Source organism: Microtus oregoni, unplaced genomic scaffold (genome assembly GCF_018167655.1).
Source record: "Microtus oregoni isolate MIOR12 unplaced genomic scaffold, Mior012 000002F_ref0000024, whole genome shotgun sequence".
NCBI classification, from domain to species: Eukaryota; Metazoa; Chordata; class Mammalia; order Rodentia; family Cricetidae; genus Microtus; species Microtus oregoni.
Genome location: NW_024543061.1, coordinates 33,103,047 through 33,128,925, shown reverse-complemented (window position 1 = coordinate 33,128,925; position 25,879 = coordinate 33,103,047). Strand labels below are relative to the sequence as shown.

At 40.5% G+C, this 25,879-nt stretch overlaps 1 protein-coding gene across 5 annotated transcripts in view; it reads right to left on the bottom strand.

The window, feature by feature from the left end:
- Positions 1–25,879, bottom strand: part of Nr2c2 (nuclear receptor subfamily 2 group C member 2) — a 69,381-nt gene that overhangs the window by 11,117 nt on the left and 32,385 nt on the right. For 4 of the 5 annotated variants that reach the window (XR_005973140.1, XM_041639496.1, XM_041639508.1 and 1 more), the window contains 10 exons: positions 23,201–23,240; positions 22,459–22,569; positions 13,997–14,197; positions 11,676–11,778; positions 10,101–10,280; positions 8,032–8,179; positions 7,279–7,372; positions 5,299–5,432; positions 3,768–3,945; positions 2,416–2,537 (listed from right to left, as the gene is read on the bottom strand). Coding sequence is in view for 4 of the 5 variants with exons in the window: in XM_041639496.1 (XP_041495430.1) it covers positions 2,416–2,537; positions 3,768–3,945; positions 5,299–5,432; positions 7,279–7,372; positions 8,032–8,179; positions 10,101–10,280; positions 11,676–11,778; positions 13,997–14,197; positions 22,459–22,530 (1,232 nt within the window). In the remaining variant the exon portion in view is untranslated. The remainder of the gene's footprint in view (positions 1–2,415; positions 2,538–3,767; positions 3,946–5,298; positions 5,433–7,278; positions 7,373–8,031; positions 8,180–10,100; positions 10,281–11,675; positions 11,779–13,996; positions 14,198–22,458; positions 22,570–23,200; positions 23,241–25,879) is intronic. The other variant, XM_041639518.1, reaches the window with a different exon arrangement.

Here is a 25,879-nt window from a genome sequence, read left to right as displayed (position 1 = left end):
TTCTCTTAAGACTTCTTAGGGCTAGCAAGATGGCCCAACAGATAAAGATGCTTGCCAGTAAGCCTAGTGACCTGAGTTCTATCCCTAAAATCCACATGGTAGAGAGAATCAATTCCTCCAAATATTCCTCTGCTCGCCACATGCAAGCTGTGACATACATAGTTAAAAAAGAAAAACATTTATATATATATGCGCGCATATGTACATTTGCATTTAGGCCAAAGGTCAACATTAGATGTCTTCCTCAACTTCACCTTATTCTTATGTCTTCCATGTTTCACCTTATTTTTGAGACAGGGTCTCTTACTGAATCTGATGCTTACTGATTTGGCTAGGCAGGCTGGTCTCTGAGCTCCAGGGGAATCTCTTAACTTTACCTGTCCAGTTTTGGGTTTTACAGACATATACTTTTATGCCTGGCTTTTACATGGGTCCTAGGGATCTGAATTTAGGTGTTTACACTTCTAAACAGGCTCTTTACTGAGCCATGTCCCAAGCCTCAGAAATAAAAAACTTACAATAAGGGTTCAACAGACTCTCAAGGTAGAATTCTTGTCTGGCACACAGAAAGCCGAGTAAAACTGGGTGGTACACTTGTCATTCCAGCACTCAGGAAGTGAGGTAAGATCATTAGAAGTACAAGGTTGTCTTCAGCTACATAGACAATTTGAGGCCAACCTACATTATGAGATAGAGTCTCACTATGTAGACCAGACTAGCTAAATCCTCCTGTCTGTGTCTCCTGAGTGCTGAGACTAAAGGCACGCACCATTATACCTGGCTAAAAACTTTAAAAGGCATGTCATATTAAGGTTTTCTTAAAATTTATTAAGCCAGGCATAGAAGTAGTAGTGATACACACTTAAAATCCTATCGCTGGGGAGGTTGCAACAGATGGAAGATCCATAGCACTCTCTTGCTAGACAACTAAGCCTATGTGGAGAGTATCAGGCTAATGAGAGACTGTGTTTCAAAAAGTATACAGGTATAAAATACCTGAGGTTGTCTTTTCTCCTACACACAGGCATGCACACACACATACATGTGTACACAACCCCTCTAAAGTTTGTTTTTGTGGGATTGCATAAATAAAGCAAACATTCTACCACAAAGCCATATCCCCTACTTCTCCAATAAAGTTCGTTCCCCATAACATTCTATATACTAATTAAGTCCTAGCTTGGCTCTGGGTATATGGTGTCTGTGACTCAGGCCCTCTAGCAAAGATGAGAAGCTGGAATCAAATGACAAACACTGACTACAGATTCAGAAGAGCAGAAACTCCATTAACAGTGCTGGCAGGGAAAAGAGCTAGTGCTGGAACTGAAGTAGTTCTTTGTTTAGTTAATACTCATGAGAATTACTGTAGGTGGCACACTGCAAAACCTGTTATTTCCCTAGTTGTCAGAAAGCTGCAGAAACTGGCTTTTCTAGACAGAGATGTATCTTCTAGTTGCTTCAGCCTAGCTACATAGAGCCATTCCATGTCTCAAGTACAGCCTTTATTCTGTTAGGATCACTATCCTGACAATGTATGAATTTATAATAACCCCTTTAAAATGTGCTACTCTGGGCAAAGAAACTCCGGAGGAGGTTTCATATTGTTCTAATGGAAACAAATAACAACAACAACAACAAAAAAAAAAGCCCACTCAGGGAAGTGGGAGCATCACTGTTTAGCCACACATCAGGACATCTTCACCTAACAGTACTGATAACCCTGAGATGTAAACTATCTCCCAGATGGCATCAAGAGCAGGCTATTGTCATAGAGTTCACGTGAATTAAATGACTTTCCTACAACCTTACAACTGCCAAATGCTATTATGATTCTCAACCTGGATCTCTTACCCTAGGCCAGTGCTGTGAACCAATGAACAACCAGAAGAATATATATATTTCTTACATATATATATAACCTGTGCTGGTTACCCTGCAGCATGTAGCCATTCACTACATTCCAGTTTCATGTGACTGTTATGTTCCAGCCAGATATAAGTCACAATGGCAGCCTGCTCCAACTGGACATTAGTTACTTAGCACAGTAGCAGAGCTCGTATTGGGAATGACAAGGAAACAGGATCACCAAGTACAGTGATGTTCATGAACAAGTAAGCAGGATGGGCTTCCTGCAACAATGACACAGGCTGGCCAACACTGGCAGGGGGTGTGTGAACACAAACCAGTACTCTGATATATTCATCTGATCAAAGGCCAGACACAGCTTCTAGCAATAAGTCCTTACAGCATACAAGAAGTACTGTTTCCTCAGTCTACTGACTACATTTAATAAAACTTTGGTCTCTGAATAAGGTAAACCAGAACAATCACACTGGAAAGGCCCTCAGAGACCTTGGCCATTCTTGAAAGGAGAATACCACTACTCAAGAACACCCAGGAATAAAGGCCACTTACCCAAGTGCCTGGAAGGCTGGGATAGACCTTGCCCAATGCATGGAGAGGAAAAGCAGGCGGGATGCAGACTCGCAGATGTAATGCACATTGAGGTACTCTGGCATAGGGCTGGGCATCGTAAGCTGGAATAGGAAGCATTGTGTCACAAGCTAAAAGACGGGCAAGTGCCACCGTCAACATATCCCTTTCCTATGTCAACAAAGGTAACAGTCAAAGTAGCTGTCTCAGATCTCAAAGAACTTCCAAAGACATGTCATTAGTGAAGTATGTGTCCATGGAGCCTTGTAGCCATGGCTGTCACCAGCTTCTATGGTTTCTTGCTCAGTGACTTGAGTCTTGCAGGTTCAGAGGACACTTTCCAGCTCACTCATCAAAGATACCTTCAACAGCTCTCACCCGCAACTATATTGTTACTTGTCTGAATCCACTGACAAGTGTTTTTAAAGGTGACTTCAAGATAATGAAAAGGTGCTGGGCAAAAGTCCATATGGGAAGATAAGATTTCATTGGAAGAACAGCCTGCCAGGGTTCCAGATGCTCTGATGTTCACAAGGGCTCTCTATTACTCTGGAAAGCAACCTGAGAAGTAAGCCTTGGGCAGCTATAGTCAGAGACCCTATCTACTCAAGTGACTGACTAATCTCTCCAGTACAGAGCACTGAGACGAGACTCATTCTGGAGACTACAGACTGGAAAGCCTGCTGATGCCCTGTCAGTAAGGCAGACACAGAAAGTGCATGGGAAAGACTGAGGACCTACTAATATTCTTCAAAGATGGTGCGGTGGCTACGGCTCTAGTGGGCAACATGCTTCATATCAAAGTCTAGCTGCCTACTTGCTAACGAGTTTATTTGATGACTTCTCTACATAGTAGAGAGGCAACAAGGTGCCCACCTGAGCTTATGTTGGAGTCAGGCTGTCACAGGAAGAAAGAGGCAGAGCAGCCAGTCTTTGATCCTTAGTGGCTAGTACTATGGCAGTCTATTTTGGCAGTGATGTGCCACACTTATTGGAGGGTCACTTCAGAATCAATGGCACTATGAAACAGTTGTATAAAGAAGGAACAGGAATATGCTTTGAAATTCAAGATTCTGCCACAATTAAAAAATGAGCTCATACTAGGCGGTAGTGGCACACACCTTTAATCCCAACACTCAGGAAGCAGAGGCAAGCAGACCTCTGAGTTCAAGGCCAGTCTACAAAGTTGAGTTCTAGAAAAATCAGAGCTGTTACAGTAAAACCTTTCCTTGGGGGGAGGGGAAACCAAAAATAAAGAAAATGGGCTCATAGCAAGGTACCTGACTCCAGCATACTGGGGAGGCAGGTGGCACCTGTTAATTTTGTGTACTCACCTTAAATGTAACGTGTGTGTCTGAAAGGAGGGGGCCTTCAACTTCAATAATGGGTGTTGACTGGTCTCTGCTGATGACATGGATGCTCCCTCCTCCACTAGCATCTATCCCATCTGCCAGGCTTGGAGGTGAAGCACTATCTGTGGTATTCAGTGCTTTAGCTAAGGTGTCAAATGCCCTGTGAACAAAAACAAAGCAGAAACCCAGGGCAAGTCAGTAAGAGAGCTCCAGCTGATTCTACTTAAAGAAGCAACAAATGGAGACAATCAGTTCCACTCAGAAGGCAGTGAAGATCTGATGGAGGAAGGTCATTGGTTAATTATAATAAAGAAACTAGTTGGTCCTCATAGGTTAAAACATAGGTGGGAGGAGTAAACAGAACAGAATTCTGGGAGGAAGAGGAAGTGAGCTCAGAGGCCATGCTTCCCTCTCCCAGGCAGATGCACGCGATGAAGCAAGCCACCGGGTCAGACATGCTGAATCTTTCCTGTAAGACCGGTGCTACACAGTTTATTAGAGATGGGTTGATCGGGATATCAGAATTAGCCAGTAAGGGCTAGAGCTAATGGGCCAAGCAGTGTTTAAAAGAATATAATTTGTGTGTTATTTCGGGGCATAAGCTAGCCAGGCGGCCAGGGTGCTGGGGACGCAGCCCCGCCGCTTCTATTACAACAAAGATCTTCTTCATTGTATATTTAGGCACTGAGCTATGTACTTTCTATCTTCACATATAATTTTATTTTTCGTAAATACCCTAAGATTATTACACTAAATACTCCTAAATTATCTACACTTTATAGATGTGAGTGCTGAGGTTCATAGATGTTACCTTTTCCAATACCACTCCCAAGGTAACCAGAATTCTTTAAAATTGAGATCTCATGTTCTTTCCCCTATGGCTAGATTTGAATATTGCTGTCTGATTGCAAATTAACAGGAGGACCAAGCAGAGGACTTGTATGACTCCCAGCATGTATTTTATCTGGCTTTACACCAAGGCTAGAACGGAAGAGCAAAACACAAGGGCCAACCTACAGGAAAGAAATACCCTGAGCAGCCAGCCAATGCCACCTGGAACCAGCTGGTGCTATCCATCAACTAGCATTCAGAAAGCGGTGCAAGCAAATAGAAACAGAAAGAGGAAAGAGATACACTGTTTGCTGCAGATGCATTCATTACACAGTGCTCAAGACAAAGAACATTTGTCTGATGAAGGCCCTGGTGTCAGGAATGAATAACAGTTCTGACTGCCTTATGTCACATGATATAAGCAGGTCCTCTTCCAGTGTGGGTGCTCACAGTTAAATGTTTAAGACCAGCAATGTGTGGGGTTGTTATGACAACTTTATAGTTCTTAATTACACAACTAGGGTACTTTTGAAGTATGTAATTCAGTGGCACAGCACTTGTCTTGTACGCAGGAGGCATCAATTCCAACATCAAAAAACAAAAACATATTTAATGTAAGTGCCAAATGCTGGCATCCATCCTTAAAACACTGGTGAATACGGGGTATCAGAGAGGCTCATACCGAGTAATCTCACTTGCAGATTGGTCCTCGGGCTGCATTTCTGAAGTGTCACCATTGTTCAAAGATTCACTCAGGTTGGCCAGAGAGGTCACTACATTTGCCAGCGTGCCCAGAGCTCCTTGGCTTGTTTCAGCCTATAAAATAAGTAATAGTAATATAAAAAATAAATAGTAACATTAAAAAACTAACACACACATTTGAATGACTTAAGGGCAATGAAGTGAAGAAGGTATCATGTTTATTCAAGGCCAGGGTCTAGAAGGTGTGAATGAAGAATCACACCAGGGAGATCATTCTGTCCATCCACTGGATCAGAATGGATCAGGTTTTGTTTTGGTTTTTTGTATCTTGATTGCGGTCACACACACACACAAATCTACACGTGTGATGCAGTGATACAGTGATAAAATGACAAACACAACAAAAACCCCAGATAAAGTAGACTTCTCTAGTCACAACTTTTGTGCTTTAGAAATATTAAGAAAGTAGTAAAGAAACATCCAAGAAGAATGGAGGAAATATCTTCAAGTCACCTGTCTGGTAATAGTGAGAATACTGAAAGATTTCAATAACACAATACAAAAACAACCTAATTTTAAAAGGGATATGAAGATATGAAGACACTTCTCCAAAGAAGATGTACAGATGACTAATAACTGTTCAGCCTCACTTGAAAGACAAATCAACAAAAACATAATTTTAAAAGGGACAAGGATTTTAAGACGCTTCTCTAAAGAAGTTGTACAGATGGCCAATAAATGTGTTCAACTTTACTTGAAATACAAAACAAAACCCTCAGTGATGCTTCACATAAATTGGATCCTAATCCAAGAAAGAAACATGTTTTCCCAGATGTGGAAAAAGAACATATTGTTGATGGGTCTACAAATTGGTGTAGTCACATTCATAAACAGTCCTCAAAGTTTAAATTTAAAAGTTGCTCATTGCCAGCAAGTCTACTCTTCAAACACAGACAATCCAAATACTAATCATGTGATGAACAGATACACAGCATGAGGCAGCCAGGCAGTGGCAATGAAAGGAATGAACATGCTATGTCATGGATGAACCTTAAAGATAATATACTAATGAAAAACAAGTTGTGAAGGAACCATACTTACATGATTCCCTTCATGTGGAATGTATTATTAAATAATTGTTACAAACAAGGGCCCAAAAAGTAGATTAGTGGTTGGCCTGTTTGATAAGTTTCTTTTAGGAAGATGAGGGTATTCTGGAATTGGTGGTGGTTGAATCCAGAATCATGAAAATATACTAAAATACCACAAATTTATACACTGCAAGGGTGATGGACTATGAATTATATTTAATTTATAATTATAAAAAGCAAGCCAAAAAAAACCATGAAATATATGCACATGCATCTATCCTCTGTACATGTGAGGTTTTGGTTTTTTGTTTTTTTTTTTTGTGTGTGTGTGTGTGTACACATAAACCTGTGTTTTGGTAACAGAAATGAAAAACTAAAATCAATAGAAAAGTCTTAAGCATAAAGCTGCTTAGTAAATTATGATAGGACCACAGAATACAGGTCACAACAATGTGAGTGACCTCTTGGACCAACAGAAATCTCTATCTACAAGTTCATTCTCTCTGGCTCATTTGTCAGCCTATTGCAGATTATTGAATGGAAAGGGATTGGAACTTCTGCAAAAGGCTGCCTTAGAAAAAGTAGGTATTTTCTTAGCATGCTGGTAGCCTGCCAGTATGTATAAAAAGTACAGTATAAAAAGGGGAAAAATTAATAGGGAATAAAACCTTTGAATGTGATTATGGCCAGTCAGCCCTGACTGGGGTGTCTGAAAAGCCAGCAGACTCTTTAGAACAAATCCTAGAATGGCTACATCATGAGAAGCTAACAGCTATAGGACACTATGCTTTCAGCATCATCTGTAATGGTCAAGAGGGCAGGTGTAGTTGGAAAAGCAGCCTACAGCACACAGGAGGAGAGAGCATTACCTTGGAATCCGTGGCTAGGAGAACTGTGCCATCCTCACGTATCAAAGGCTGCTGGATATTCACAAGCATCCCTGGATCAAGAAGACCTGTCTGTCTATTTAAGACATAAAGAAACTCAGAGTAGCTTCTAACATTTTCTGTACAGTATGTTCATGCTGCATTCACCTGACTTAATCTGCAAGGCTGTCTGCTAAGAGAAAAGCTCTAACACTCAAGAGTGGCCAGCTCTCTGCTCTTGCTGATAAGTGTCTCACAAGCCAGGTTACAGGCTGAGGGAGGACAGAACATATGCATATCCCTAGGCCTTCTACACTAATTGTGGCCATTCTCCCCAAAGTTAAAATTCAAAGAATTGTTCAGAGACCCTTAACTTTAGCTTTTTGTGTAATACATTTTTGATTTCTGGCTTTCCTTATTTCTGTTCTCTTTAAAACCAGTTCAACAGTATGTTAAAAGGAATGTACAAGCTAGTTTGTGGCATTATCTGGGCCTTTCTTCACTTTGGGCCTTTTGTATATATTGAAAAATATTAATAATAATAATAATAATAATAATAGGCCTGTACTTTGTGTTACAGACAGCTACATTTCCTACAGGAATGAAGCCTAAACTGTAGGATCAACTGTGCCCTGGAGTGACACCCAGCAATGCTAAGTGAACTCAAAGGGATGCCAGGGCTGTGTCAGGCAGGTGACAGCCATGTTTGTGTCCTTTCCAGGGATATCTGCACTTCCTCTAGCCAGTATGACTGACCTTGCTCCATCCTTGTCTGCCACAAACGTGGGAGTGGCTATCAGAGGACTTCTCAGGTCTTTCCGGATATAGATCTTCTCAGTCGAAGCAGCACAATTGCTTGGTTTCTCCCGTTGCACATCAAAGGGCTTTCGTTCACTTTGCACAGCTTAAATTACAACATACAGTCACGTTTTAAATGAATAAGCACCTTAACATAAAGTGGTCTCTTAGCAAATCTGTAACTCTAGTGTTGATCACCATGGGCTTTCCAAACAATGGAAAGGAAAGTAAAAATCAAATAACTCCTTGCAATACAAACCTAAAAGTATATAGATGGCTCGAGATGGCAGGAGCTACCTGCTTAGAAACTGCCACTCTGCTGTGACCTGAGAAGACCAACATAGTCCATTGCGTTTTTTACTTCTGTCACTAACCAGTTGGGCTCAGCCCAGGATAAATACCTATCTTCAAGTGGACCCTTCATAGAGATTATCCCATGACACAAATGGCAGAGCAACCTTTCCAGAGTCCAATTCCAGCCTAAAGAGTTTCAGAAAACGAAAGGGTGTTAATTGTATGCAGCAATTTCTCTTCCAGCAGCCTATTGTAAGAATGGGTATACAGGAGCTAGAGAAGGCTTAGCAGTTAAGAACATACTGCTTGTGAAGAGGACCAGTGTTCAATTCCCAGCACTTACATCAGACAGCTCTCACAAGTGCCTATAATTCCAGTTCGAAGGAGATCCAAGTCCTCTGTGAGTACCTTTACGTAACACACATAGATACACATACACATACACACACACACACACACACACACACACACACACACACGTCTAAAACAAAAATAACTTTAGAAAATGACAGGTATGTTTGTTACAAGCAACTAAAAAGCAGATCTTGGTGATGGGGTAGGGTGTACAGAACATGTATGTACATTGAGAGTTTTCTACTATTGCTTTCAGCGTCTCTCAGTGATCATGGAAATCACTGATTGGATAGAATGGCTGGTCAGCAAGCTTTGGTGATCTACCTGTTTCCTAGGAATTACAAGCATGAGTAGCAACACCCAGCTTTTTACATGATTGTTGGAGATCAGAATTCACAACCTATTTCTAGTGCAGCAGGCACTTTACATATTGAGTTATCTCCCCATCCCAAAAACTATTCTTAAAAGAAAGCAGTGAAGCCTTGGATCAAGATGCCCTACTACTAAGCTGAAATGCAGTTGGACTTTGAATTTGCAACTTTGCCTATGATTGTTCCAGTTTAGCCCTATCACTGCTTACAAATAAGTACAGCCTGAAAATATGACAGGGCAACCCTACCCTAAGTTAGTCATGTATGTATTGTACTAACTGTGCTAAAACAGGTTATGAACATAGTTCTTGTTCCCCAGTGGGTTGTGCATTGTCTCCCATTCCTAGAATGGGAAACAATACTGAAATCTATTATCTCTAATTTTCCCAGGAATCATGCAGCACTGTTAGTGTGGTGTGGGCCTTTACTCTGTTCCTCTCCATCCCTGCTGTACTCTTAAGAACACAACTCTGCTCTCCTTGACTTGTGTTGCTACTTTGGTATCTGGTTCTTATGATTCCATCATCAAGAACTGACCTGATGATTGGTCCTTGTGGATGAGGAACTGGTTTGGGAATATCTGACCCCTCAAAAGTATGGCTGTTAAGAGCTAAGAGGAGGGTCAGTTCTTCTGTGGCTGCTCCTGCTTGGGGACCTTCTTTAGAATGTGACGGCTATAGCAATGAAATGTAGTGCTGGGTCACAGATGAGGCCCAGGGATTGAGAGAGGCACCATGTGGGCTCTTTGGTAGCAGGGCTAGAATGACTTGGTCTCAGCTTTATTCTGAAGCTGGCATTACCCACCCTCCATTCCTCTTGGCCTGTTTTCTGATTCATCTAGAAAAGAGGCTTCATACATACCATGAAAACTGACCAAACCCAGCAGTGTCAGCTCTGGATCAGGTGGCTGCCCCAGAAGGTAAAGCACAGTGAAACTATTTTCCCCTTTCATTTACAGTCAAATGTAAACACCTTACTTAGCAAGCATGGTGGTGTCCTGCTACTCACATTCCATTTTCATGCCCATCTCCAGGCACTTCTTCAGCCTGCAGAACTGGCAGCGGTTTCGGTGATGCTTGTTGATAATACAGTCCTGGCTGCTTCGGCAGCTGTAGGTCAGATTCTTTCTCACGCTCCTTTTGAAGAAACCTTTGCAACCTTCACAACTGACAGCCCCATAGTGACGGCCTGAAGAGAAATGAGTGAGCACATGATCTAGTTAGTTCATCATGAGCAGAGATGAGCTGCTCAGCCCTATTCCTACTTGGAGTGCACCCGGTCAGAAGCTGCCACCATAGGGGTTAATGGCAGCCCAACAATATGTCAACACTGTGTCATAGCACAATGAAAATCCAAAGCTCATACATGACATGACTATCCAACACACAGAGCAGCTCAGTTGACATTGCTCCAGTGCACACATTTTGGCTATAGAAGTTGTTTGATACCCACCCTTACTTACAGAGTAAATGGCCTATATATTCCTTCATTCTTACTTGATCTCTGAGTCATGTCCTTATCACCAAGCATGCCCGAGTGAATTACTCAGGCCCTTCGAGAAACACAGTTATAAACCACAGCTTACTTCTCTACTCTCATTTACTCAGTACAGTTTTAGAGAATGTAACAGATGCCAAGGATGGACTGGAGAAAAGCAATCGGGACCAGTGGCAGCACTACCTACCTGCTTCCAAGGGAAGATGGGATTTTAAGTGGTAGGATAGACTAGCTTTACTAAGACAAAGAAAGGGTTGGATCAAAGGCAGATAAATGGCACAACCAGCTTAGAGGGGGGAAACTAGAGCTTATGGAGATTCTTCCTAGGTCTAGTTCCATCCCCCCCCCCCCCCGCTTCAAAATGGAGATTCTTCCGAGGTCTAGCCCCCTCCTCCCTTCAAAAAGACAAAATGTAATCCAAGACAACAAAACTTCCAGACTTCTGTGAGTGGAATAAAGCTGCCTCAGAACTCAGCTTCCCTGAGCTGAGCTTCTCATTTCCCATTGCCTGCCTTACTGCCTCACTTACCTTCTGTAGCTCTCCAGTGCTAGCAAGCCTCTGTCTCCCTTCACCAGAATACTAAATGTCCTCTCCTTGAGGACACCAAAAGCACAGACGTAAATGACTCTCTACAGGCCTTCGGTCTTCACTGCACGCACGCACACGCGTGCACACGCACACCAAACAATAGCCTTGGGTCTTTACTCAGCACATGTGTATACTTTTCCAAAGGGAACTGCGTGGTCCCCACTCCTCCATTACAGAAGCTTACACAGAGGGTGCAGTAAAAAGATAAAAAGTAAGATAGTTTGGGTGAGGGGAATTATATACATAATACACCTTGGAAGATACAAACAAGATGAAAGAAAGTTTTACTTTCTTAATAGCATATAAATACTTGGAAACAAATCAATTTCTTGACTTTTCCTATCAGATTGAATAATCTGACATACCTACTTTGCTTATTATGTGAGGTTCATATTTTAAACCTACATATAATATTCTTTCTCAACTACCCACTTCCCTACCCTATAAAAGGTCATGCTGTTGCTCCATGATAGGAGCCAGAAGCCAGAGTCACATACCAGAGGCTTTGTCACCACAGACCACACAGTACTCCACCACCTGGGGCCGCTGGACGTCTGCCTTCCCCAGTAAACGCTCCACAGAAGCAGAATCCGTGACGATCTAAGATGTCAGCAAACAAACACTGTCAATTAAAATCTAGATAACTAAGTAAAGTAATATCTAGTTGTGTATTCCCAGTCTTGGGTATTTGAACCAAAGAACTCTCTGGGCATTACTGGGAATATTCTGACAGATCCATTCAATAGCCAGGTAATTCTGCTTCCCCACTGGCCTGCACATGTCAGTGACTGCTCTCCTATCTTGTGAACATCACCAAGACTGAAAGCCACATGGGGAACACATATGGATTCTCTGAGGTAAAGACAGGTGAAGTTTGTCAGCTATGCTTCTCATTCCATCACACAAAATGTAAATATGAACCTGATGTCTCCGGAGCTATACCCAGGCTTTACTGACTAGAGCTCTTGTTGAGGCACTGGCGATAGATGGACTTGTACAGATGACAGCAGAAGCCTGCTATTTCCTCTCACAGGTAATTCTCTAGATGATAACCCGTTCTATCCATCTAAGAGAAAACATAACTGATACCAACTTGAGAAAGTTTAAAGAACAGTTGTTTTAAAAGTGTACTTAATTTGAGCACACAATAAACCTTCAAATGAATCTCATAGGCTGAACCAGATACAGATATCAAGTAAAACCACCTATGAAATGTGACATCAGCAGTCATCTTTCACAAACCTGTGCTTTTAATAAGCCGGATAGTTTAATATCAAAGGATCAAAACATACTTTGGGAAAGGAAGAATGAGACATAATGCCTCTAGCTCTCATAAATATAAAAATATCAAAAAAATCTAAACAAAAAGTCTGAAGGGCAATTAGGAGTGAGTACTCTTGTGAAGGACTTAAATTCAGTCCCCAGCATTCAAGTTCAGGCCCTTCACAACCACTGTAGAGGGAGCCAACACCTCTCTGGCTTCTGCAGGAACCTAAACTTGTGAAAAACTTTCGCCTGAACATATCCTACAAAGACACTCACATTTGGGCGGTAGTGGAGGCAGGGGACATGCCAGAGGAAGGGACTTGAGGGAAGAGGAACAGAACTCTAACTCCTCAAATCTCTTCACTGTGGTTTATGTGTGAGAGCCCCAATAGGTACAGAGTTTTAGTGTGGGAAGATGAAAAGAGTTACAGGTGGTGGTACAATAATGGCTAAGATGGTAAATTTTGTATTATGTACAACTTACCAAAAATTTTAAAAAACAAAAAACTAAGCTGGGCATAGTGGCACGCACCTTTAATCACACACTCAAAAGGCAGAGGCAGGCAGAACTCTTGTGAGTTGGAGGCCAGCCTGGTATACATAGTGAGTTCCTATCTCAAAAAATCAAAATAAATTTAAAAACCAAAAACAGATTAATACCGATTTCCTCTTGACTATGTCAAAACATGCTCCATGCATGGTCACTCTGGAATATTGGCATCAAGCCTCCAAATTCACACTGAACATTGGTCCTGCTTTCCTTCAGTGTCTGCTCATATTTTTGTGGCTGCCCCAATCCCATCTTGCTTCTCCCTCCCAGAGTAGAGATAAATAGGAGAAAGCTGGACATAGGAAGTACAGAGTAGTTCTTGAAAATATTCTCTGGGACTGGAGAACTCATCTGGGGGTTGCTTTGCTCAAATAAACCTGTTATACTTTTTCAATTTGGCTTAATCTGGCTTATTACATTGGTGGAGAAACCTATTATCAGGAGGCAGAAAGCCTATTAGTAAGAAAGAGCAGAAGATGGTCAGCTCTAGAGGGTGTCTTAAAAATATAGGCTAATGGGAAGTAGAAAAAGACAAGATCTCCTGAGTAAATTGGGAGAGGTTTGAAGTGGAGGGGAGAGGCGGGGCGAGGGTGGGGGGTGGGGCAGAGAAAAATGTAGTGCTCAATAAAAAAAAAACAGGTAAGTTAGAGCACAAAAGGAAAATATATATATATATATATATATATGGTTTCACCATGTGGTCTTTTAAGATCAATTCTCAGTGGTCCTCACTATCACCTTACCTATGCCAGCCACTTTTCCTTGGCTTAGCTTCTATTCCTTATTATTGTTCTTGCTGACTGCCTTCTGGGTGTAGCCACTCAATTTACTGGTTTTTACTTTAGTTATCTTAAGCAGCAATCCTGCCATGCTTGTAAATCCTCAAAGGCCCTCCTAGGGTGGATATGGCCTCCAAGGAAGGCCTCCAAGGGAGGGCAAAACGGACCTGAGAAGCAGTTCAAGTATCAAGTACAGAAACAGCCACCAATCAACAGGCCTTACCTGGATCCTGCCAGGGACAAGGTTGTCGGAGGTGGTGAATATGAGCTGCTTGGCACTGGATGTCTCTGGAGACGCCAGGATCACCTTCCCAGTTCCAGCTCCATCTGGGCTGGTCAGGATGAACTGCTGTTTGGAAGATCCAGAGGCGTCCACTGCGGTGACTATCTGGATCTTCTGTCCTGTCTGCTGATCTGTTACAATCTACAAGATACACATGGAAGCCCCTTTGTGTGGTGTGTCTTCAGATCTGTGCACTTGCATTTGCACATGCAGGCAGTGCTCCAGGAGGTGATCACTGGAATCAATGCTGGTCTAAGATATATTGTGATGCCTAATCTTCACTGCCAACCTAACTGGAGTTAGAATCAGTGTGGAATCACACCTCTATATATGTCTATGGGAGTCTTTCCAGAAAGATTTGACTATGGAGGGAAGACCCACCCTGAATGTGAGTGGTACCATTCCATGAACTGGGACCCTGAACTGAATAGAATAAAAAGGAGAAAAACGGGCTGAGAACAAGCAATCAATCGTTCTGCTGTCTTACCATGGATGCAATGTGACCAGCTACCTTATGTTTCTGCTGCCATAATTTTTAGGGTACATGACTGTATCCTAAATCTGAACCAAAATAAAAGCCCCTCTTTTTGTAAATTTACTTTGTCATTTTGTCAAAACAACAAGAAAAGTAATTAACATACATGTTCCATGGTGAAGTAGGATAAACAGTGCCTTTTTCAGAAATTATTTTTTCATCAATCAGTTTCACTCTAGATTTTATCTTTACTATTTTTTTTTTAGAATTAAAAGCCCTTTGTGAAGACAATCATGATGGATAAGACTTAAACATTAAAAAAAAGAAAGCAAAAAGCTCCCCCCGCCCCCAAACTTATCATAGTCAAAAAAGAAGGCAGCCTTAACTCTTCAAAAACCGGGAGATAATTGCTTTAAAGAAGTGATACGTTTGAAGGGAAGGTCTTGTTAAGGAACCTTGTCTTGGGTGACAGAATTCACTTGCCTTTCCACTGTGATTCATCACCAGCCCATTCCATGTTCTGACTCTGAGATCTTAGAGGCCACATCTAACTTTACAGTTGTATGATCAGGGCCAGAAGAGTCCTGGCGCATGGAGTGAAGATAATAAAAGAAGGTGGAATGCACTGACTCGGAAGAATGCCTGATTATAATTCCTCAAAAACTCAGAGCCTCTTCTTCCTTGAACTCATAATTCTTAGCCCTCAGACTCTCAAGACTGAGATTACAGGTGTGTGACACCACACTTAGTTTTTATGTACCATTTCTTCTTCTTCTTCTTTTTTTTGATTTTCGAGACAGGGTTTCTCTGTAGCTTTTTTGGTTCCTGTCCTGGAAGTAGCTCTTCTAGACCAGGCTGGCCTCGAACTTACAGAGATCCACCTGCCTCTGCCTCCCGAGTGCTGGGATAAAAGGTGTGCGCCACAACCGCCCGGCTGTACCATTTCTTCTATGAGGAACACTAAGTAAACACAGGACATGGGGAATATTGCACAAAGTCACATCCATCCTTGCCTAGAGTTCACAAAAGACTATGAGACAACAGAAGCAAGCTTGGAGAGAAACAGCTTCAAGTAAGTAGGGAAGCTAAGAAGGGGCTTCCCTAAGACCCTGCAGTGCTGCAGGGCAGTGAAGAGCTGCTTGTTTGTCCCAGCTGCCCAACTAGCTTGGCCCTGAAATAATCACACAGAAACTATATTATTTAAAACACTGCTTGGCCCATTAGCTCTAACTTCTTAGTGGCTAACTCTTACATCTTAATCTAACCCATCTCCATTAATTTGTGTATCACCAAAAGGTTGTGGCCTATTAGCAAAGTTTCAGCACGTCTATCTCTGGTGGCTCCACGGCGTCTCCCTCCGCCTTCCTTCTCCCAACATTCAGTCGTTTTCCCTGCCTACCTAAGTTCTGCCCTATCAACAGGCCAAGGCAGTTTCTTTATTCATTAACGGTAATCACAGCACACAGAGGGGACTCCCACATCCCTACAGCACCTCAATTTTATTCACATGCTTGGCCTCCAGAGCTGTGGAGAACTGTTTCTGTTATATTACTAAGTTTGGGGAAGCTTGTACTGCAGTCTTGGGAAGCTTATGCTAAGAGGCAAGTCCAGATTTTCCTGCCTGAAACAATGGCCATGCTCTTTGCCAACCAGTAAGAGAGAACTGGGGTGGAGAGAACTGAGAGGAGAAATCCTATTCTTTGTGACCTTCTGCCCATTCAGAGGTGATGGGCACTTACTACAGTTTAGTGAAAAGAGCTGAGCACAACATACATCTTGTGTTCTTCACACTGTTGGCTTCCAGGGAATAAAGTGAAGGGAAATGGGTAGAAAACTGCTTTTTAAGTAGTGTTGGATAGAACTAGATTAGGCAGGGATGACCACAATGCTAATGAAGTGTAATCTTAAAAGTTTTTCTTTTTCTCTTTTTGTAATATGCATGTCATTAACAATTATGTATCATTTCTAGGTGGCCTTAAAGTATTAAAATGTAAATTGTAGCACTAAGGCAACAACTGAAAGCATTTTAAGAAGATATATATTTGATATGCAGCAAAAGAAATCACATAAATATCTCCACTAAAACCAGAAAGAAAAACCTCTGGCAATTAACACAGAAGTTACACAAAAGTGTGATATTAACCTTAAGTTATTGATAACCACATAAATATGAATAACCAGTCTGCATACACAAATGAAAATACAAAGATTATTAAGTAAAACAAGACAACACATTTCATATATAAAGACATAAATGAACAGATGAAGAGAGATGTACCTTGTACATAAAGATAAAAAGCAAAACAAAAACCGGTAACTGAAGCATCAAAGTTAATTACTATGCCTAAGAGATTCATGAAACAAAAATGTCTCTGATCTGGAAGCCCCTTGTCCAAGACAGACAGACAGACAGACAGTTCCTGAAATGCTGGATAACAAGCCACAGGTTTCACTCCTCTAAACCAGGTTGTTTGATCCACCTGCACTGGATGTGCCTGACCACATGTGAGCGTGTGGTTCACAGGCAGGAAATACATCAGGATGTATACTTGCCCGATTGGACCTGATGGAAAATGCAATGAATTATGGGTTTTCCTTTTTAAACCCTTGCAAAACTTGATCCAGAGGCCATTTTCCAGGAACCCTGGATATGGAGCTGGTCAGAGCCCATCCACCTGGCCAGTATTTAATAAAAGCTTGCTTCAAATTTGGCTTTAAATTGTGGTGGTAGTCTTATGATCAATCAGTGGGATTAACATAACAACAAAAACGATGGAGAAACTATATTAATCTCCAACAAAATAAACTTCAAAACAAAGAAACTATCAGGTCCTGTATAGAGTCACTACATAATGAGAATCAATTCTCAAAGATATAATAATCCTAAATCCATATGCACCAAACAATAAATAGCAAAATACATTAGGTATCGGGGATTAGGAGGATGTAGTTCAGCATGTGCTAAACCCTAGGTTCTATCACTATAATCAAAACCCAAAAACAATCAGGCCAAAAAAAAAAAAAAAAAAAAAAAAAGGCAAGGCAAACCCAGACAGAACTAGAGGGAAGAAAAAGGAACTCCACAACTATAGATGGAGATGTCAATGTCTTCCTGTAAACACCAGCAGGCATAACTAGTTAAGGAACTAGCAGGCTATCCTGCACAGTCAGCCTGATATAAATGGCATTCGTACAATAATCCCTCTAATATTTACAGTACCTCTCCTCAAACTTGCACAGGAGAATCACAAACAGAAACTACATTCTGGCTCTTAAAATGCATTGTAAAAAAGTTTGCAGATTGGAAAGTAAATGCAATATATTCTCAAACTCAATGAAACTTAAGTAGAAATTAAAACAATATTATTTCTGAATAAAACACAGGCTGAAGACACAGTTATAAGAGTAATTTTACCTTAGGCTAAGTGGGGCTCACAGCAGATGTCTTGGCTAGCTATTTGGCAGTCACTGGTATATAATGACACCTAAAGCTATCTGCTCAGCTGGAGCCAATAAAGAAAGTTGGAGCAAACACCCCAGAGTATCATTTTCCCAACATTTTACATTAGGGACAGAAGGGCAACAGGAAACTACAGCCAGTAACACAATTAAACCAGAATTATTCTCCATTTTACGGACGGTCTGCACACCATTTCCTACACAGGTCTCTCCTGTATGGCAAATAACTCAGCTGAAGGACCAAGGATACTTTAGAGCAGTAGTTATGGAAAGGCATATATATATGCATGCACAAGTGCTTGCATATATATGCAAAAAGTAATTTAAATCATAAAGTATATTTAGATACAGTAAGATAACTGCAACAAAATTAGGTGTTGGAAAATGGAGTAAGAATCCAGGAAAAGACATGGAAAACAGTATTTTTTTTTTCTTGTTGTTATATAAAACCTGAAAATACCTTTAATCCCATCACTCGGGAGGCAGGGGCAGGCAGATCTCTGTGAGTTCGAGGCCAGCCTGGTCTACAAAACGCCTGTCTCAAAAAACAAAAAAACGTGGACCATTTTCTTAATTAATGATTGATGTGAGAGGGCCCCAGCTATCTCTGGGCAGATGGTCCTGGCTGTACTCAAAAGCAGGTGGGGCAAGTCATGGGGAGTAAGCCAGTAAGAAGTATCCCTCCTTCATCAGTGCTTCAGCTTGTGTCTCCATGTTCCTTCTCTGACTTCCTTAGATATGGACTGCCATGGACGTTTAAGTCAAATAAACCCATTTCCTCTCCAAGTTGCTTTTGGTCACAGTGTGTTCTATCACAAGCAAGAGAAACCTAAGACAATATGGAACTACGTTTTAAAAAAATAATAATAGGGGCAAAAGATGCACAAAAGGTTGATCCTTCTTTGAAAGAGTAAGGAGGGGCTGAGAAGATGGCTCAGCCAGTGAAATGCTTCCCAAACATGCAAAAAAAAGCTGGGCATGGCAAGGAATGCCTGTAATCACAGCAGATCCAAGGGTTTACTGGCCAGCTAGGCTAGCCAAAATTGCAAGTTCCAGATTTTATCTCGTCTCAAATTATAATATAAAATTAAAAACAAAATTTCTTGCCGGGCGTTGGTGGCGCACGCCTTTAATCCCAGCACTCGGGAGGCAGAGGCAGGCGGATCTCTGTGAGTTCGAGACCAGCCTGGTCTACAGAGCTAGTTCCAGGACAGGCTCCAAAGCCGCAGAGAAACTCTGTCTCGAAAAACCAAAAAAAAAAAAAAAAAAAAAAAAATTTCTTAAACTTTTCTTTTAAAGGAAGAAAAGAAGGGACAGAGATCTGGGGCTCAGTTAATAGAGTGCTTGCCTGACATGCACATGGCCCTATATTTAATTCTCAAGCACCATATAAAATAGGTGTGGTGGTACACAACTCTAATTCTATTACTTAGGAGGCACATGGATATTTAAGGTATCCTCAGCTACACAGTGAGGCCAAAACAGATCTACTGAGAGAAACCTATGTCAACCCTGTGCCTTGTATGGTGGAACTCTGGTACAGCATGCACATGTGGCCTATGCAACAACTCTTCTGAGTATCAAGAGAGGCCCCTGGAGTATCAGAGGAAGAAAAAACAGCAGAAAGTGGTGGACTAGAAAGCACAAAACACAATGTATTGGAAGTAGGAAGCAGATCTAGAAAGGCTATATATATATAAGAGTCCTAGAAGCCATCTACTTGAGATCACAAGATGTCAAACTTTCAAAAAAGAAAAAATGTAACTGCAGTTACTTCTAACAAAATTGTATATGAATCTCAATATAAAATATAGTTGAATGTTATATATACAAATGTATTTTAGAAACAAGCACTTAAGTAAAGTTGGTCAATGATTTCAATAATGCTTTTCTGAAAAAAGGGGGAGATGAAGCACCATCCCAGGAGAACCTCAAAACACAGAGGATTCATACAAAGTCACCACTGAAGAACGAACAAGGCAGAAAATCTCACAATCATCTTCAAAATGGAACAGTATACAATCCCTTTTCCCTTAACTTACCTTCCTTTTAAAAGCTGGATTAAAAACTAAAAATTAAACCTAATGTTTCCTGTGTTCTCCATCATCTCTTCAGCTCCTGACCTATATCTCTATCCCCAAGGCAGCAGCTCTGAGCCCCAGTTGTTCCTCCACTGAGGGATTGTGTTCCTCCTCCTTAAAACAATACAAAGAACACCAGCAATGCTTCTGGTGAGCAGTGCTAACCTTCATGGCAAGGGATGGTGTTTTTATGTTGCCTGGCATCTAATTATTATTATCGTAATCAATAATGAATTTCAACAGATGGAAGGAAGGGAGGGAGGGAGGGAGGGAGGGAGGGAGGGAGGGAGGGAGGCAGGCAGAAAAAAACAACTCTGAGTCGGGCAGCGGTAGCGCATGCCTTTAATCCCAGCGCTCGGGAGGCAGAGGCAGGCAGATCTCTGTGAGTTTAAGGCCAGCCTGGTCTACAAGAGCTAGTTCCAGGACAGGCTCTAAAGCTACAGAGAAACCCTGTCTCGAAAAGCCAAAAAACAACCAACTCTGGAAGTTGTGGAATGAGGGTTATGAGTATCCTACAATGGCATGTTTTAGTATTAATTTCTTTACATAATTATAATCATATAAAGAATGCCATCATTCTTAAGAAATCTGTACAAATGATCCAGAGCAAAGGATTGATGCCTGCAGTTTGTGATCAAATCAATTATATATAAATTGGATGGTAAACAGTAAATCTGAGTAAAGGTTATAACAAAATTTTATTTACTATTTTCTGTAAATTTGAAGCAGAATAAATCATTAAAAGCTATAGCACAGCGGGGGGGGGGGGAGGTGGCGCACGCCTTTAATCCCAGCACTCGGAAAGCAGGGGAAGGCAAATCTCTGTGAGTTTGAGGTCAGCCTGGGCTATAAGAGGACTGGCTCCAAAGCTACAGAGAAACCCTGTATCAACAAAAAAAAAAAAAAAAAAAACTATAGCACAAATCTAAGTGTGTTAGCACCAGCTTATAATTCCATTACTAGAGATGTGAAAGCAGAAGAATCAGGACTTCAAGGCTAACCTCAGCTATACAACAAGTTTAGGTCAGTCTGAGATACAGGAGAGCCCACTGCGAAACACAAAATCAAACAAAACCTCTATAGCACAATTACTAGCATTTCCTCCTTCTGCACTCATATAACACCAGCACTATCCACAATGACACTGTTCAGAAATAGAAGTTTTGAAAACCCTCCCTAGGTCATATTGCTGACTGGTCACAAGATTGGATCTTAGGTCCATTAATTCAGGCTAAAAAGCCGGACATCTTTTCCCTCTTAGTCTTTCCAGAGAAGCCACTATTTAGGTTCTAAGCAATGCTGTCATACACTAAACTATTAAAAATGCATTCTCTTTCCAGGCTCTAAGGGAAGCGATGTTCACTGTCAAGGCATGGGCTAAGAATGAGGTTATCTGCATTATTAAACACTAAAAACACAGAAATTAATTCACTTTTTAAAAACAAATCTTTTTAAAATTTTTATTATTGTGAGTTCGTACATGTGTGTGTGAGCATGCACACAAATGCATGCAATGTGTGTATGTGTAAAGGTACATTCATGCCATGGTGTCCATGTAGAGATTTGAGGACAACTTTTAGGAGTCTCTTCTCTCCTCCTTAGGTTCTATGACAGCTCAAATCACCATGGTTTCTTAGCAGGTGCTTTTACTTGCTGAGGCATCCTGCTGTCCCAACCCTGCTATTTTTCACACTCAGGTAACAGGTGGTTTTGGTTTTTTTTTTGGGGGGGGTGTTCATTTCTGTTCATATGTTCTGATTCAGCTGAGTAATCAAAGATCAATGTGTTATCCCTTCCTCCCAGTTTCTTGTCATAATTTTCAAAGTCTTTTTGTTAAGGGCAGATTCACAGCTCTGTCCCTGCTTAAATAATAGTTAACACTACTGCTGCTACTGCTACTACTAGTTACTATGTATAGATAATACATATTTAACATGATTATGTACAAGACACCTTTCTAAGCATTTTAAAAGCATTATACCTGCTGATTCCTCACAAAATCCTGGGGCAAGATCTACTATTATATATATCTTCCAAATAGAAAAAGTGAAGCATTAAAACTGTCATTGCTCCAACTAAAATACCAATGAAGTCAGGTCACTGGATGTGACTACAAGCAGGAGTCCCTAATTTAATAGGATATATATATTGCCTCTCAATTTGAAAACAAGTAAATAATAAAATGGTACATCATCCAGGAATTTGAAGCAACAGTCCATACTTATGCTTTAAAAGTAACTTAAACAAACCGTTAACTGTTGATTTCTAAACAAATGAGCTCACACTTATATTTGATGCCAAGAGGTATATATACTCTGTAGTGAATCTCTTAGGCAAGTTTGGTTTTGGACAGAATGAAGAAAATCCAGTGAAACTAACTTAAGTACCTGAATGCGCTGAGGTGAGGCTACCGCAGAGTCGGTGGAAATTATCTGGATGCGCGGGGAGGGGCTGGTCATCCCTGGAGATTCCGGCCGAGAGGTCTTTGTACGTGGTACCTATGGATGAGAATATGGGGCTTAGGAAGTGATTTCCTGAGGACTATACTTTTCTTTCTTTTTTAAAGGCAGGGTCTGGTCTTCATGCTGGCTTTGAACTACTGAACTACTGACTCTCCTGTCTCTACCTCCCAAGTACCAGAATTACAAGTAAGTACTACCTTGTCTAGCACAAGCATGGCCCTTGCTCTGCTGTGGCCTAGAGTGATAAACTTGAATTTTGAGGTATCAAAATAGGACAAAGGAAGTAGTGAGATACTGTCCATGATTGTCCCAAGAAAACACTTCTTAAAATAGCTGCTTCTGATGTTGAAAGCACAAGGACAAACCAAATCAATTTTACTTTTCATGACCTTTAAAAAAGGGAAAAAAAAGCTATCAAAAATAACTTTTTTTTAGGACATGCTCTTTGATTTTTTTTTTTTTCACTGTTTCCAAAGCCAGCTGTAAAACTCTCCTCTGTGATGACTTTAATAGAAAGTCTTTCACAACATTGCTAGGGATAGACAGCAAAGAGCCAGCATGGCTCTGAAAATTACTGAAAGCAGCATTTTTGGACAGGTCTTGACAACCTCCTAGACCCAGGAAGAATGAAGTTGGGCAAAGTCACCACAAATACAAAGATACCTACCAAAGGTGATGGTCAACGTGCTGAGTGGTCACCTGGGTACCTGAAGTGAGAAGACAGTATTTTGATTAAAAGGCTATCATGAACCAACACCAGGCAAAGGTGTCTTGTCCCCCTCATCTAAAAATATGTTTCCATAATTTACTCTGTGAGGTCAATATTGCTCAAAACTAAATATGTAATGAACATTATCTTACAAATACAGATATAAAAACTCAATCAAAGAAAGGAAACTGAATCCAGTAGCATTCCTAAGTGCAGCTTACCCAAAGAGTGCAAGGCTAGTTCAATGCATGAATCAGTTCGCCAAACGCTGCAAGATTACTTTAATGGACAGAACAAACAGAAAGCATTTGACAAAATCCAACACTCTTTTATAAGAAAAGAAAGACAACAAGTTAGAAATAAGGAGTGCCCTCAATCTGATAGAAGATAGGGAACAAAGCTTTCCCCCAAGGTGAGAAATAAGACAAGGTATGTTTTTATCACTATATAATTGTACTGGAACTGCTAGTCAAGAAAGAAGATAGAGAGAAAAGAAAACTATAAGGAGGAAAAATGAGAGTAAAAGAGGAGGAAAGGAAGAAAAAGGAGGGAAGCAGAATGTATCAATCATCTCCATATGCGTGTTCTTACATAAAACCTTACAGAATCCACAAAACTTCCCTCATGAATGATCATAGGGTATAAAATAAATGTATTCTATACACTGGCAATAAACAATCTGAAAACAATATTAAGGAAATAATCTCACTGATAACATAAAAAAAGAACAAAATGTGGGAATAAATTTAACAAAGTAAGTATAAACAAGCCAGATGTGATGGCTCAAACATGTAATCCCAGAAACTTGAGGCAGCAGAAAGTGAGAGGCCAACCAGAGACACATAAATTCTATGTACCTCTGACTGGGCTATAGAGTGAGAACTTGTCCAAAAGAAGAAAAAGAAAACAAACAAACAAAAAACACCCATCAAACAAACATAAAAATCTCCAGAAAATACCACTGCAAGAATTAAGACAGCTTAAATAGAAACACAATTCTGTTCATAGACCAAAACATAATGCTAATTAGCACCCTTTCCTAAATTGACAAATTCAATGTCATCCCTGTTGAAATCCCAGGTACTTTTTCCCATTTCATAATTTGATCGGCTGATCATAAAGTTCATGTGAAATGCAAGGAACCCAGAACAAAACAAAGAAAATGAAGATGTAGGAGGACTCAACACTTCTACATTTGATAAAACCTATATAATCAAAGCAATCTGGGATCCACCACTCACTTCTAGTATTTAGCTACAAGATCTAAAATGAAAGCACTGTTTACATTTCAGTGTAGTATTCAAAATAACAAAGTTACGGGATCACTCAAGTGTCATTAACAGATGAATGGATAAAGAAAACACAGAAATGGCTCAGCAATTAAAAACACTAGCTATTCTGTGGAGGACCCAGGTTTGCTTCTTGGCACACATATGGCAGCTCACAGTCAACCTCAACTCCAGTTTTAGAAAATCTGACATAGTTTTCTGGCCTCCTTGGGCACTGTACATACATGGTGCACATATTTAACGCAGGCAAACATTCATACATATAAAATAAAAGTATTTTAAATGGTATATGAAAAACAAAATATGGGTATACACATACAATTTAACAATGTCAGTTATGACAACATGAATGGAACTAGAGAACACTATGCTAAATGAAATATGTCAAGAACAGATACCCACACTGTCCTCAACAATTGAAAACACAGAAGAGTAGAATGACAGAAACAGAAGATATGTCAAGAATTATCAACTCTCACTCTATTTCCTTGGGTGTTATTGAGATCTACTGCACAGTGTAATAATGAACAAGGTTAATGAGACTGTTTTTACACACCTCAAAAGCAATAAGAATACATTTCAGGTGTTCTCGCAAAATATCTAAAGTGCTGAATGTTAAGTAGCTTGACTTAATATACTGCATTGTATTAAAAATTTGCAGTGTTACCGTGTATTCTACAAACATATAAAAGTAATAAGTTGTTAATTTAAAAGCAAAAAAGTGAAACAGAATGATAGTGATTATTATAAAGATAAAACACAGAGATCAATAGAACAGAACAGAGAATCTAGGAACGTAAAAAAAATATACATCAGACTTATCCACATTAGTTTTCATATGGTGCCTGCTGCCAAGCCTAATGACTTCAGTTCAATCCGTAGGACCCACATGGTAGGAGGAGAGAACCCATTCCTGTGAGTTATCTTCTGATTTCTATACATGTGTCATGCATGGCACTCACAAGCACAGAATAAAAAAGAAAAATAGGCCATCCAGAGAAAATTTCAAGGAAGCTGCCAAAATTTCTCCAAGGTATTCTGACCCACCTTGAAATATTTAGGTCACGTGACCTAGAGTAAAGTTTGTTCGTTGTCATATTAAAATTAAAACCTCTGTGCAGGATGCATTCCCGTATGTCATTTTTTGAACACATAATGAATGAAGCATGACTTCAAACTGAGCATGCTCAGAAAGTATGTTTACCTCCAGGAATGAGTCTTTACAAGTGAACATACATGGGCTTTCCTGATAGAAAATTCTTGCTCAGGGTGCAATGCTTTGAATCATGGTAAGGGCTCTCCTTACTTGCTGTTAGAGTAAAAGTAGTTAAGAGTCCCTCCAATCCCA